The sequence below is a fragment of the Lygodium microphyllum genome, chromosome 30 (genome assembly GCF_053477565.2).
Source record: "Lygodium microphyllum isolate KBCC chromosome 30, Lygodium_microphyllum_v1.1.10, whole genome shotgun sequence".
In the NCBI taxonomy this organism is placed as follows: Eukaryota; Viridiplantae; Streptophyta; class Polypodiopsida; order Schizaeales; family Lygodiaceae; genus Lygodium; species Lygodium microphyllum.
This window is the reverse complement of record NC_141164.1, coordinates 91,729,117-91,744,825: the sequence shown is the minus strand read 5'-3', so window position 1 is coordinate 91,744,825 and position 15,709 is coordinate 91,729,117. Positions and strand designations below refer to the sequence as shown.

The following is a 15,709-nucleotide window of genomic DNA, read 5'->3' as shown; positions in this document are numbered from 1 at the left end:
AAGCCTACAACATAAGTAGAGATGTACGTTAATTCACATCCATTTAGCATAATACAGTGCTTTGTAGCACTCAGCTTTAGTTGTATTGCTTATCAAAAGGTCCATATTAAACAACTGGGCGGCTGCTTTTATATCAGTTGAGGAGCACGAAATTTCAGTGAAACAAACAGCCCCTACCAAAATAAGTGGTTGGAGATTCTCCAAAATCACTTCTAGTGGAAACATACCTTAATCTAGTGTTACTCGTGCAACGGATATGTGACTCACTAGTGATACCTTTCATGATGTATCCGAATGGAAATTATTGTCAAAAACAGCACGTTCGCTATGCCTACATAGATCCGAAAGAGGAGGGTGTAGCAGCAATCCGTCATACATCATATTCATCGTATTGTTTTGTATGCACTCAGATAAGAACGTATCAGGAGCGTGTCACAGGTAAGTCCTCTACACCTTGCTGTAAAACTCACAACCCTAATTTTTCCTTTGCAGGAACGCACGCACGCACGCACGCGCGCTTAAAACAAGCCCAAAGCAGGTTCGGCAGAACTTTAGGCTGTCTTCAAATTGGAACTACTTGAAAGAACATTTGAAGTAATAAAGTCCCACCTTCAACGTTCCCACAGTCAGCAAATCAGAGTTAGTATTTTCATAAACAGGAATCTTGAACAGAAAACAACACGCTGCAGACAAAACGGTGACAGCCCAAAACCATGACACGTGCTAAATTAGGGTAAGACATTACGAGAGCTAAATCCATAGGTCCCTGACCCACACTTGTACATGAACAATATTCATCATCTGCTGTGTCTATCCGCTGCGATAAAGAAATAAGGGAAAACTACTACCATAATGAAAACGAGGCCCAACGCAATGGTGAAAAGTGATCTCCGAAGACGTGCACATTTTGATAGCAGTCAGATGTTCATAGCACCTTTCCCAGCGTTGCACTGCCGTTGCACACAGCCTGTAAGTACGGAAGGTAAGCAGCTGAAGTAGGAAACCATGCAGTGCATAAGGATTCATGACCCAGACTAGACCACAAACTTTTGTTGCCAAAGCACAAACTAGAGTGGGATACATGATACATCATGCAGAAACCCAGAGTCACCCTGCACCAAAAAGAATAATAGCACTTGTTGAAAGGAATGAAGACCCTCTGTTGGTAACTTTCAGTGGGCTTCCGTAAGGGTACAAACTAGTTTGCTATTTTGCATACCGGGTCTCTTGCAAAAAATTTGCTGTTCCAGAGCTTGATGGCCTGCATAGAGTTGAGCAGTCGATGCCACAGCATAGCAGGCACGTACATTAATAACAACGTAATTAACCAGTCGCATTTTGTTGCCATAAGTTTATAATGTCTGTGGCTTGATTGAGAAGAAGGATGGTTTGCTTCCTTGATATCCATTTTTTGCTTTCCAATTTTGTTTTGATTTCTTCCCATGCATCCTTCCGTGGCCAGAAGTAGAAAGGGCTAAGCGGCACACTTCCCTGACCTGGAACAACAAGATCAAGCCCAATCCCAATGTTCTTCTCCATCCATACAAAACGCAACATCACTTGCCGATTTTTTGCAGCCTTTGATCTCTGCAAAGAGAAAAGATGCTCATAGGGTAATTGTATGACTTATGACGACTCTCTCTCTCTCTCTCTCTCTCTCTCTCTCTCTCTCTCTCATTCATTCATTTGGAGTAATTATTATATTCATACAGCATATACAATAAGAACATATCACGAGGGTAATTGTATGACTTATGACGAGACTCTCTCTTTTTTTTTCCGTAAACTCTCTCTCTCTCTCTCTCTCTCTCTCTCTCTCTCTCATTCATTCATTTGGATTAATTATTATATTCATACAACACATACAATAAGAACATATCCCAAGGGACATAGATTTCCATCCCACATCAAAGACAAAGCTGAAGCCCAAACGAGGCAGGTTTGGCAAGAACAGAGTCTTTCTCAGCACCGCATTGCATAGTATATTTGGACAGCCACATGCATACATGTTATAGATCATTTGGCTATGTCCTAATGAGAGACCTCATAGATCTGCACCAAAATTATTCATACCCTCAAAAAGGTACCAGTGTTGCATAGAAACCTGTCTCATACAGGTTCAAAACTTGTGAATCAAATATGTTTCTTAAAAACTTGAGGATTTTTTCAAAGGGTAAAAATCCAAATGTTTACGAGCATTCATCAACTTTATTCACGTAATATGGATTAGTTGCTTATATGCAATATGGTTTGCTGACTTTTTTTCAGATTGCAATACACATGAAAATTAAATTTACCCTATTGGATCAATATGCTCAGCTGCATGTGCACACACACAATTAACAGTGAACTAGTAGAGAGAGAGAGAGAGAAAGACGGACAGACTGTTGGAATGTCACATCCCCAAATGAAAGTACAATGCTAAGATAATTAGTACCACACCCTAATGGGTGTTCACAAGGGGAAAAGACCCTTCTCCAGCAAGAAGGTAAGAAGTGCCTGCATGCATAGGGAGCATTCACACCAGAATGACTGGAGGAACACAATAAGTGTGACAAACCTCTAGGAACGAATGATGCAAATGTATCACGAAGTGGAATGTGTCAAGGAGTGGTAGATCAATCCCAAAACAGTAGAAAGCCTAAAGCCTTATGGAAGGCTTCAAACTTCTCTCAAAAGTGTTTGGTCCTATGTAGGGACAAATATAAAGTCAATCTCCCGTGCATGAAGCCACTCTCTAAGGATATCCATCACCCATGCAATCCCAATAGGTATTAGGCCCTTGGCCAATCCATCACAACAACCTTGGTCCAATGCCTTGGTCTGCCTGGGGTGGGACCTTCTTTGTAAAAGGGATGGAGTTTTACTCTTGCTTCCTTTGCGCACCTTTAAAGGCCTCAATTAAAACACAACTATTATGCATTTCAGCCTAATTATACTTCCACCAAAACAATCCCAAAAAGATTTATTATGAAAAAAGGCATTTATTGTTAGCAATCATGTGTGACTTGCATAGTCATCTCCTACCTATGACCCTCAATCTAAGTCAAGCAAGGACATTAGGAACTGTGACACTCACTTATCATATGTTTTGACAAAGGAGGAAACTCTATTTAGAGCATGCATTTCCTTTTCAATCGGTTTTAGGTATGTTTGCACTAGCAATAGAGATTTTCCAGCCCTTTGCATTTCTTTTTCAGTGGCTGGAGAGTCATTTCACACTAGACAAGGGTAATCAGCATTATTATTTTGCAATCTATGTTTTATGTGGCCACCAGCATTAATTTATTGCTGGAAATGCAATTGGTGAGCATTTTTGGAGCCGACTTGACCAGGTCCCCCCAATATGGGCATTTCCTACTATTTACAGCAAGGCAATGTGGTAGCAACCATCATCCACAAGATTTCTACTGCAAATTTCAACGCACTCTGACATTCAAGGATTCTCCTCCATCTTCCAATGCTGCCTTCTGTCATCAGCCTGATCCTATGCCCTCATTGACACCTTGGGTTGCGCGCAAGGATTGATCAATCCTCTTATGCACTCAACTTTCATTTAGTTCAATGCAGATTTTCTCCTTCAATTCTCTTCTGTCATTACAATATTTCTCCCCCCTTCTGCCTCTATGTTTGTGTTCCTCTTCCACTGTGCACTCTCACATGGTATCATTGCCAAAGTGAGGATTTGAAGGTTCTACGAAGATAAGTTGGGCCTTCTATGAAGTGTGCGAGGCATCTACAACTTCTCTTTGCAAGGTGTAGCTGATTTTCTCTCCATTCGGGCTGCCCAAGTTCCAACACCAAAACACGAGAGTTTTTTGTGTGTTTGCAGGTCTATTTGAAGAGCTATGGAGTACCAATTTGATAGATTTGATGATGCGAATGAGACATTCAATCTTCCTTCCATAGGTGGTCCATTACTCAAATAGGACTAGTTTGACCAGGTCTGACAAATTTGGGCATTTCCTGCTACTTTTAGCAAGGTGATTTGGTAGCAACTATCGTTCACAAGTTTTTTGTTATAGATTTCAGCACACCCAACATTTATGAATTCTTCTACATCTTCTAATGCTACTTTCCATCATGAGCCTACCCCCATGCCCTCATTGGCACCTTGGGCTGCATGCAAGGACTGATCAATCCTCTTTTGTATTCGGCTTTCATTCAATTCAATGCATATTTTCTCCTTTTATTCTCTTCTTTCATAGCAATCTCCCTTCCCTTCTCTCTTCATGTTCATGTTCTTTTTCCATTGTGCACCCTCACATTTATTTGGGGAACTAGTAGGAGAAAGGTTTCCTTCACCATCACTTGTCATTCTCTTCATTCTAGCCAACAACCATTACACTCTCCCCCGACTATTTTATCCTTCATCGGAAGTTGTTTCCCATAATCTGAAGCTACTGCTCTATTGTTAAATGTGCCTACTCAGCTTGTTTGTTGTCATTAAGAGATGTCACAATTAGCTAGAGCTACCACCCTACACTGAAGGATCATCGACTAGTATATTGGCATATTGCATTGTTGTCCTACCATGTCATCATTTTCTCAAGACTGCACCCTAGATTCTCACACCAACCACTTGTGTTTTGCTGTTGCAAAGGACAGACAGCTCATGTCATCATATTTGCTATCATCTATTGCAATTTGGGTTGCATTTCAGCCAGTCCACCCTAGGTTTTGCTGCCCAAAGCCTACACCAACATTGTACTACCTAGAGGACTATGTTTCACTCCCTCCACTGCTGCCCATATCATCAGCCTACATGATGGACTGTTGTTGCTACATTTTGGACCCATCTCAAGTACAACACAAGCTCAAAGCCATTCTCAATGTCTCCAACACCATTAACAGCCCACCTCTACCAAAGTCCTTGAGACATGAAGGCTCAAGGCCTCCTTGTGTCATTTTTGTCTCTAAACACTTACTTTCATTCAAGCATTCATTGTATGTTGTACCTTTGGGTCTCTCTGTTATTGCCCTAGCTTTATTTAAATCAACCTCCTAGATGTGAGCCTCAACCAAAGCCAACAAGGACATTTGGAGCTCTGGCATTGTTTATGCCTGTTGTTCCACCAGCAAGGTCAATCTTAGGCACATCAAATGGAGATTTCAAGATCTGCCCATGGCCTCACAATAGGTGATATTTCATAAGTGCCTGCTAATGATACTAGCACCATGTCAATTCTCTGTGTTCCAAATCTTCACCAGCTCAATGGTCTTTTTAGTGGATGCTATCTCAAGTCATTCTTTGGACAAATTGTCAAGAGCATGGGATTATCAACTCCATTCTCCTTCTTTGGTCTAGGATCCTCCTCCACATCTCCCCATCGCCTCACCCATCAAGCTACCTTTTGTTCCACAAGTTCCTAACCATACTCCCATGTCTCCTCCATGTTAAGGAACCCATTCATTAATTGCATTTCTTTTCATTAATTAATTCATATTTTACTGTTACAGCCCTGAAAAGGGCTAGACATTCTCTTGATTCCTTAGCCTCTCCACTATTGTGTATACCCCTACCAAGAGGACACCCAGTTTGCGGATGATCCTTTGCAGTCGTTCAATGCCTAGCAACTACTCCACCCATTGTAGGCTGCATTTATTTGCCAAATGCTGTCCCCCAACTTGTTTACACCTTCGGGTTGACTAGCAGGCACTGGATTGCTGCAAGCATCACCTTTCTCAGTCCCCCAAGATTTGCATTTTGCAGCCTAGCATCTACCCCACATCAGTATCGGCTCCTACAAGCTGTCTGATGCTGCAGTCCTTCCAATTCCAAAGCACAATGGTTGCTGGTGATCTTCTTTTCTCACTCCAATGGAGTCTGAGAACTGTGTTTTACTGCCTCTACTATGTTCCTTCACCATTCTGCATTTACCTTCCATGCCCTACTACCTAAAGGACTACATTTTGCTCCCCTTCACTATACAAATTTCCTACAAATACGATTGCCTGATTAGCAAGGATAGTGCAATCATTTCAAAGCTTTGCTCCATTGTATCAATATGATTTATTCAGTATGATTGAGTGTTCATCACTCTTCACTCGTCTTCTAAGTTCTTATTCTCTCATTGCTTGCCATATACTCTATGTTTCTCTCCACAAGTCCTATTGTCCCTCTGATATGGTATGAGTGCATACGGTCTTGTCACTTTTCTTGCTATGATATCAAAGCAAAGGTACTCAAAGAGCTAAAGTTCCTCTTCATCAAAGAAAGCAAGCAAAGGTTGCAAGTTTGGCATCACCTTGAGATTTCTCCTATTTCTGCTACACCATTGGGAGATACCCTTATCTTCTTCTCCATCCAATCCTCCCTTTTAAAGTTTGCCACACCACTGCGATGGCCTCTCCACAGATAGAAGGACCAACCACCTGGTGCACCTCCTGCAGCAAGAACAGTCATATCGCCAAAGATTGTCAACATTGGCCTTTGCTCCCTATCCCACCAATGTATATGCGCCTTTCCCTTGGCACTCCTTACGCCACCTCGCCTTTTGGGCCACAAAATCATTCTAAATCAAGTATCAAATTTCTACACTAAAGGCAACAAGATGCATCCAATGCATGCAAAGCCTTTGCAAGCACAAGGAGGCTCTAAGACCCCATGAAGCAATAATCCCTCCTAGAGACCACCGCAATGCATTACGGAGATTTTTCCCGCCCATGTTCGGATCCAGTGGCTTTCACAATCCACTATTCTACAATCGGCTCCACCAAGAGACAGTGATTGTTAGGTACCATCTCCTCAACAATCTACTCCTGAGAGAGAGAGTGGCTGTTTGACTCCTTCCACTACTCCATATCCACAATCCACTCCGCCAAGAGAAACAAGCTATAACCAATCGTCCCTCTCAAATAGGATGGTAACTAACCTAATCAAGCACTAATAACAGCAAGCATAAGATTCATGTGAACTAAAAATGTACACTTTACCACTTTAATCTTGAACATTGGACACCCCGTTGGCCCCAAAACTAGAGCCCCTTGCGGTATTTCTTAATCTTATATTGCAAATGAAAGGAGTACAACTAGGGTCCTCTGATCTCCTTCATTAATCCAAGTGTCTCTTGCTGCCAAAACTAACCAACAAACCTCCAAACCAATTTGCCCCTTAGCTTACTTAGGGATTAGCCTTCACCCTACTCCTTGAAAGATAAATTCAATCCCAAATTTAATATTGACTGGCTAGCCTTTTGAATATCCCTGAAATTTCTTAATTTCAGCTACTAGAATTAAAGTCCTAGGCCTTCAATTCTAAGCACGCATCTCGAGGTGACTGTCAAATCCTAATTTCTACTGTAAATTAGGATTTACAATACAAATTAACCAAAATCTCTTCCTTTGATAATTCAAACAACTAGAAATGCTAAGATAACTTGAGAGATGGATGGGGGATGAAAGAAAGTGCTATAGAAGTTTCATCACAAGAAATATTGAAAAGCTACTACTGTCCTACTCGAACAACGATGAAAGTTATCACCTACAACTTAGGACCACTAGAAAGATTGCTATCCCCTCCTGTATGTTGTCATTTATACTAGAAAGACGTTAGGTTGTTGTCACCTGCTCCTAGAGGGTTTCTGTGGAAAATCAAAGTGACGTAACATTGAGATGTGCACAAGAGGAAGAGAAGAGCTCAAAATCACAAAAACAAGTCCTGCTTATTAAGTTCTTCATGAAAATACAACCTATGTCACTCTCACTCATCAGTTGATGTAGACCCAAGGGCTGTTTATATAGCCCTAGATGGCTAGGGTTAGGGTTTTCCCTTCCCCTCAAGACCATTCACACTCAGCTACCCTTATCCCCTTAGCATAAGGAGAATTCACATACTTATACTCTCAACACCCCTCAATGCCCAGTGTCATTCGATTACAAAGCGTAACAAGATGCCCCCCCTCCTTAATACACAATGAGATGCCTTCATGAATTAGGCTATAAAGATGGTTACAAATAGAGAGTTTACTAGACTCAAAAGAGTCGATCTTCTTGGGAGACAAAGTTAGTCTCCAATTCCTTAAGTGGTTCTGAAACACTGGGATACTTACTGGTAAAAAGCCCAATCTTTTTGCGTTTATTGCATTTCATTTTATCTAGGTACTTCTTCCAGCAATTACTTACAATATACTCTTTTTAATGACAGAAAGAACACTTTGTAGAAATTGTATGAGCTAACACTTGCTCGTGGAAAGTAGACCTTGAAGTGCCGTCCTTATGGGTCCCTCTTCTCTTCATCCAAGCATGATTGAATGGTACCTTTCAAGCTGGGATTTGGGATGTTTGTCAATGTTGTTACAAGAGTATAAGCCCCTTTATATGGAAGATAAATTTTCCAAGATTCTCCTTTTCATTATATTCTAGGCTGAAATTTTCAATTTTAAGAAAATTTTGTTAATTTTTTCCACGTGCACCATAGAGTTTTTCCAACTCATCCCATTTGGCCTTGGCAATAGAGTGTTGATCTACATGGTATATTAAAGACTCATCAAGGTGGAGCCTAATGATAGCCTGAGCTCGTTGATCATCTTCCACATCATTTGGGTTGGAAGAATTAACACGTCTAGTCCCCATGATGAGAGGCCAATAACCCCTTTCCATCATCTTGTATTTAATAAGCACTTGCTATGGATAGAAGTCATTTCCGTTAAATTTCTGGATTTGTGAACGAATGTCAGCATAGGTTGAGGCCATAGGAAGGTCTTACTCCTTGCTAAGTGCAAGTAGCAGTGTCTAATCCTTTACAATAGGCCATGAATAGCTCAACACAAGCAAGTTTAATACAAGATGTTTTAGATGAGGTGGGCAAGTATTTGTGTGCTTATAAGTGAGCACACAAATATTAAAAAATGAAATAAGCTTACTAGAAGTGGTTTACTGAATTAAGCTTGCTAATTTAGAGAATCGAACCAAAGAATATCAACAATTAAAATATGACAAAACACTTGTATTAGTGTTAACAAACACTAGTTACAAGCCTAGTGTAATGTTTAACCATAACCGGAAGAGTTGGCCTCAATGCACTCGATCTCATCAATGAAGCTTAGCAACCGAGGGTCTCCAATCATTGAATAGGCTCTAGATCAAGTGCATCAATGATTAAAATCACTATTAATGATAACAATAAAGAGAAAAAAGTAAGAAAGTCAAGCTTTCAAGCTTGTGGCTATGGCTGCTACAAAAACCCTAGTTAAGATTTTGCTCTATGTGAGCAACAGGGAAAGAATTTTGCCAAACCCTCTTAGGTGGAGATAGCCCACTTGGGGTGCTAACAAAGCCCTATGGTGCCTCAAGGGATTGTGCCCTCTACCGCCCGTGCTACAGTGCGAAGTCTCATGCTATCTAGATTGCGCCAGTTCTACGTTTTTCAGTAATGTCACCTTCCTTGTTGCCTAATGTCAATGTTTGATGCGCCATGCTAAAGTGTCTTGAGCTGGGAATGAAGTCTCTAGAATAAATCAAGAGCTAATATCACCTCCTTTGCTTGCACCAAGTCCACCAAGGTCAAGGGGTCAAACTGTGGCTATAGAGGTCAAGGGATAAGATGAAGAAAATGAAGGCTCATGTGCACTTTAGTGATGGATGATACTAAAGAAAGCTGAGGAAATCAGAGATTACTCTAATACCAAGTGGAAAATCAAAGTAAAGCAGAACTGAGATGTGCACAAGAGGGAGATAAGAGCTTAAAAGTACAAGAACAAGTCTTGCTTATTAAGTTGCTCATGAAGATACAACTTTGATTACTCTCACTCATCAATTGATGTAGACCCATGGGCTGTTTATATAGCCTCAAATGGCTAGGGTTAGGATTTTCCTTTCCCCTCAGTACCATTCACACTCAGCTACCCTTATCTCCTCCAACATAAGGAGGATTCACATGCTTACACTCTCAACAGTTTCAAATTGTTGTCATATACTGAAACCAGTCTTCCTTCTTGGAATGGGTGGTGATAACCTAATTTAAGAGTTAATTACAGCAATTATAATAAATGCACATAAAATGAAATGCACACTTTACCATAACATTCTTGGACAGTAGACACCCTGTTGGCCCCAAAATTGGCACCCCTTGCGGTATTTCTTTAGCTTTCATTCAATTGGAAAGAGTACAACTTGAGATTCTTCAATCTCCTCCTGCTAGCCAATTGCTCTTGCTGTCATAAATGACCAGCAAGCCTTTTGGGTCATTTGCCCCTTGATTCACCCAAGACTTCTTCTCCAATTTGACCCTTGGCTGGCCAAATGCTGCCCCAAATCAATTCGGGATGGGCTGGCTCCTGAAATCCCTTGATAATCTTCAATTATGAGCTGTTGATTTCAGTCCCTTGAGCCTTCAATCTCTGGCACGGATCCCAAGGTGGCTGCTAAACCCTAATTTTTGCTGTAAATTAGGGATTACTGCAGAAATTACAAATCAGCCCACCAAAAATGGCTGAAATCTCCTCCAAATGGCTAAGAATTGTTGAGAATGGCTGAGCATAGGCTGAAGGAGATGAGAGAATGCTGTAGAGAGAGAAAATTCTGAGATTTGTCGCAAAGAACTAATCAAAATCAGTTGCTGCCCTGCTGTACCAGCCCCAAATGGATGCACCAACAACAATAGGAGCATTAGAGACTATGATCTTCAGAAAAAAGTGCATCAGCAGCAATTGTCAGCTTCCCAAGGTCAAGAATATGCAATCTCCATCACCAAAATGGTCGCCAATGGCTGGGAATTAGCCCCAAAACCTGGCAGCAACAGTCCAACACCTCTTTCTAACAGCTCCAAAATGAAAAAACGAGATTTCCCTCTCCCTTCAGCCCTATTTAGCCTTCCCCCCACTTACATGGGAAAGTTTTGCCAAGTGGCAGCTTTCTTAATCCATTTTCAGCAATTTCCGGTCATTTAATTAATTTTCAAAATTAATTAATTCTGAAAATTAATTCAACCCTTAATCCGCGGCTAAAAATTTGACCTTGCCCATCCAAAAATTAATTGGCTAGGCCATTTGCAACCCAAAGTGGTCCCATGCATTAATTGACCCTTGGACAAGTATTAATCCATTAATTAATGCCTAGTCCCTAGTGTCACCACTGACACTTAATGGCCAATTAATGATCCTAGGAGCAAATTGACACCAAAATTCACCTAGAATCTAACAAGTGTAACTTGTTACAACTTTTGCCTTTGACACCCATCTTTTTCGCAAGGTCCTTTGGCCTTCAACTATGAAAAAGTAGCTTGCACCTCACATGTACAACACATGTGAATCTTGTAATTGCACACTTGATTAATCCTTTAATCAAATGTCAATCAAACATAAGCAAAGCATCAAATTTTCACGTCCTCGTGACACATACTCTAGGACTAATCACATTACCAGCCTCCCCTTGCTCTCTAACAGTCTTCTCCTCTCTCACAATGGCTAGAATAGACTTTCATCAACCCCTAAAAACGTTTTTCCACTTATATGGGCAAGTTTTACTGAGTGACACCTTCTAATCCCATTTTTCAACATTATGCAACTTATTAAATTAATTTTAAAAATTAATTTAATAATTATTCTAGTGCTCAAATTTTTAATTTTACCGAACAATAATTAAATTGACTGGGCCAATTTGTCCTGCAAGTATCCTTAAGCAATTATTGACCCTTAGACTCACATTAACTAATTAATTAATGCTAAATCTCTAATGTCACCACTGACATTAGTGGCCAATAAATTGTTCTAGGCCCATGGGTGGTTTAGCTTTAGAGCCCTAAATGATTTCTTCTAGCATTACCAATAGCGTTTCCTTTGTCATTAAACACTCAGGAGGTTGTGATCCACGTACTTTTAAATTCCCACTCTCTCTCTCTCTCTGAGGGGGACTCAAAAGGAGACCCATCTTTTCTCAATTTCTAACAGGGATTCCATTCCTTTAGCTTCAAATAGGGTCCCTACTCATTATGCAATTTTTCACATACCCTTTATCTTCTTAGGGTGGTTGACATGTCCATGCCATCTCACCAACTGATACCAAAGATCTACAAGTTTTTCCTAGTTCGACACCTTAGATGTTTCATCCATGACTTGGTGGCTAGGCCTTCATATTCCTTCTAGCAAGGAGTCATGGAGCTTATAACTTCTCTCACGAGATTGAGTTTTAAGTACTATCAACTCATCATGTCTATTGTTCTTCACTACAACTTTCCTTATAGGTCAAACATTGGGATTACAAGGTGGATCCTCTTGCCTCTCACACACACATCTTTTATGGCTCCTTTCCTAGCTAGAGAGGGGGTGTTGAGAAACCCATTCATCAACTACATTTCTTTTGATTAATTCATTCAAGTTTAACTACTACAACCCTACAAACAAGACACCAATTCCCTTCATTCAATAAATTGTCATCCACTCACTCTTTCTATCAAATCATTCCATTTCTCAGTCTCTCCACTACCATTTACACCCCTACCATGAGGACAACTTAGTTCATGGATGATCCTTCACAGTTGTCTGAAGCCTAGCCAACTATTCCCAACATCCGCATCCGCTCCTAAACTCAAAATGTAAACAATATCTGAAAGCATATGCAGAAAACATTGTTAATAAATCCCTTCCAAAGATTCATTATACGTGTATTTAAGTTTATTATGACACAATAGTTAAGAAGCCCCAATCTGAACATTAAGGTATAGCTTTTCACTCTTCATGCGAACTAAACCTGCAGACTGCAGCTTCTCTAATTATGGGAAGATGATGCCTTCAAACATTTCATTGGTATTAGAATTGCTACATATTTGATATTTGTGGCTAACACCTTCTTTCCTAAATATTTCCACGCTTTGACTGCAGTGACTTCCCCATTTAAGAGTCCTCACATAAGCTATGTTTTGTGTGGAACGAACAACGTCCCCTAATTTAATTTAGTCAATGTTTAGATCGGAGTAAGTTCTCAACCACGCAGCCTGCATAATGGCATTCCACACGACTATATCCAAGCTAGAAACAGGCATAACCAAATCCAGCATAATGTAAAACATTAGATCTAACACAACATATGTGCAAATGCAAGCGTCGGTCATGTGAACAATGACGTGTGAACACTCTGAGATGACATTTTTAAAACCTGAAATGCCAGCCAAATGAATGCCAAGCGCCTTGCTAGGTTTTCCTCGCAAGTGCAGGCATGTGTGTGTCCTTCCGTGTGCGCTATTTAGGTCTGATGCAGCAGCAGGGATATACCTTACTGCGGAAGGGAGGAATGATGGTTGAAGGAGCAGTTTCAGGTACTGAACCTTCTTTTTCTTCCTCTTTCTCTGCCGTTTCTTCTTTCCCTTCCCCTACTTCCGTTGATGATGATGCAGCATCGGCGGCTAAGACCATGAGCCTCCTTCGGGGCTTCCAAGAGAGCCGTCGTGCTTGGGGGAAGGTCGCGGCTGTGCTGTAGGAAGAGAAAGAGGAAGGCGGGAGGCAAAGGGACTGTGAAGAGAATACTCCAGGGTTATGGCTGTGGCTGTGACTGTGGTTATGGCTCTGGCTATGGCTCGCCGGTATTACCATACAAGAGGCCACTGAGCTCGCCATATCCTCTGGTGGGAAAAGAATAAGAGCGACCAGACTTCGAAGGGAACTTTATCATGTAGCCACTCTTTTAAACAATTTACTAGCCCTTTGCCCCCTAGTATCCGTGCAAGCGCGGGTGTTCATTATCTTAGCGTGCAATCACGGTCTTAACGGAGTCTGTAATGCACCTCTTGCTCTGTGTCATTCTCTCTCTCTCTCTCGTAGAGAAGAATGTTTAGTTTACCACACCGGTCCATTTGATAATGAAGCCAATGTTATATTATATTTTAATTATACATTTCCACCTCTTCTTTTCTTCCTACATATCTCTTTCTATAAGCTTTAGCCTCACATTGACGTTTTTAATTATGCATTAAATATACAACTTCTTGTAGTAAGTAAACAACGCACCACTCTCTCATTATTCTCTCATAGTAACATAATGCATGTTTGCGAAACAATAGGTAAAACATTAAAATATAGTTTCAAACCCTCCCTTTCTCAAGCACTTACTTCATGAGTACAAAGTGTTCCACAAATCCTCTTTGATGGGTCCAAAATACTCTCTTTTTTATAGGTTGATTTCCTTTATGTGTCCCATGTATGCTCTATTGAACAAACTATAGATGTTGTATTTGTGCATGCTTTCTCCGATGTGTATTTACTTCTCATCTAAATACAATGAAGTAGATGGATTTGATTTTATCTACAATAGTACAATTGGAAGTATAAATGGTGATAGTGATCTATCATTGAGAGGTTTGTTCATGAATGGATTATATAGTGATAGGGCTAAAAGTTTAATGTGAATAAAAACCAATAATGTCTATTTTTGATATACTTAACTTAATCTTTAAGAGAGTGTGTGTATGTGTGTAAAATCCTTTGAAATTTTTATTCAAGTATGAATAAGACCTTGGAAACCATTTGGAATTCAAAGTTCTCTCTCCCACTAGCTCCGGTCTGGGAGTCAGCAGTTAGAGACACACAAAGATTCCTAAAGGAAGCCAAACTACAAGTTGTCAATTTGCAGAGCCAGAAAAGAAACCTGATTTACTAAGAAGTTATCACGCTTGAAAGGGTAGTGGATACAGGTCAGGCAGAAGCACAAGAGAACCTACTAGAAGCCAAAAGGCATATTAGGCAAGAGGAGCTCTTTGAAGTCGAGTCCCTCTAGGTGTACCTTCGAGGCTGGTGGGCGGGTAAGGTAGATCGACCTACTAAAGAACAATTCAAATTACTCAAACTAAAGAAGGAGAGATACACTATCCCTCTGCTCAAAAAAGAGGATGGGTCCATTTCTACCTCGCTAGAAGACAACCTCATAACCGCCTACTCCTACTTTAAAATATATTCAGCCAACCCTCCCAATCTCACTCGGCTAAGACAGCTACACGGGTTGAAATAGCTAGGTGTCGAGGCTTAGTAGTTCCAAAGGACACAGCTAGTCTACTTGAAATAGACATTAAGGAGTTAGAACTTAGCGACACTATTGACTCTCTAGCAAAAGGTAAAACCCCAGGTCTTGACGGCCTCCCCAACGAGTTCTATCAAGAATTCAAGTGCTTCCTCCTCTCCCCTCTCTTATGGGTTTGGAAGGAATCCATTTCCAATGGTTCCCTCCCAAGTTGCATCAACGAAGGGGTTGTCAAACTGATACACAAGAAGGACTCCAAGGAGGACTTCGTAACTGGAGGCCTATACATGCATGTCAACAGCATACAAAATCTTCGCCAAAACACTGGCTCGTAGGCTTAGCTCCCACCTTAACCAATGGATTCGGAGGGAGCAGAAAGGCTTTATCAAAGGGCGATATATTCTGGATGCAATAATTGGGCTGTGGGAGGGTATGGAGCACGCTCAAAGAACTAACCAAGACATAGTCTTCCTTAAGATAGAATTTGACAAAGCTTACGATAGGATTGAGTGGAAATTTATCCTCCAGTCCCTGCACGATACGGGACTAGGGAAGAGATTCATCAGGTATGCTAGTGTTCTTTTTGGCAATGCCTCGGTAAGGATCTCCATAAATGGTACACTTACCAACCCCTACATCCTTAGAAGATCCATTGGACAGGGCTGTCCTCTTGCACCTTTACTCTTTGCAATAGCCATCGATGCTCTTGGTTGGTTGCTCGAAAACCAACTCAACCTAGACAATGTCCAGGGTATACATCTTC

General features: G+C 40.8%; 1 protein-coding gene across 1 annotated transcript; it reads right to left on the bottom strand.

The window, feature by feature from the left end:
* Window positions 1–719: 719 nt before the first annotated feature.
* On the bottom strand, window positions 720–13,694 carry LOC148010121 (uncharacterized). Its single transcript, XM_087672403.1, has 2 exons — window positions 13,209–13,694; window positions 720–1,587 (listed from the first exon to the last, which is right to left on the bottom strand). The coding sequence occupies exons 1-2, from the start codon at window positions 13,548–13,550 to the stop codon at window positions 1,324–1,326; spliced, it is 606 nt and encodes a 201-aa protein (XP_087528529.1). The 5' UTR covers window positions 13,551–13,694; the 3' UTR covers window positions 720–1,323.
* Window positions 13,695–15,709: the final 2,015 nt, after the last annotated feature.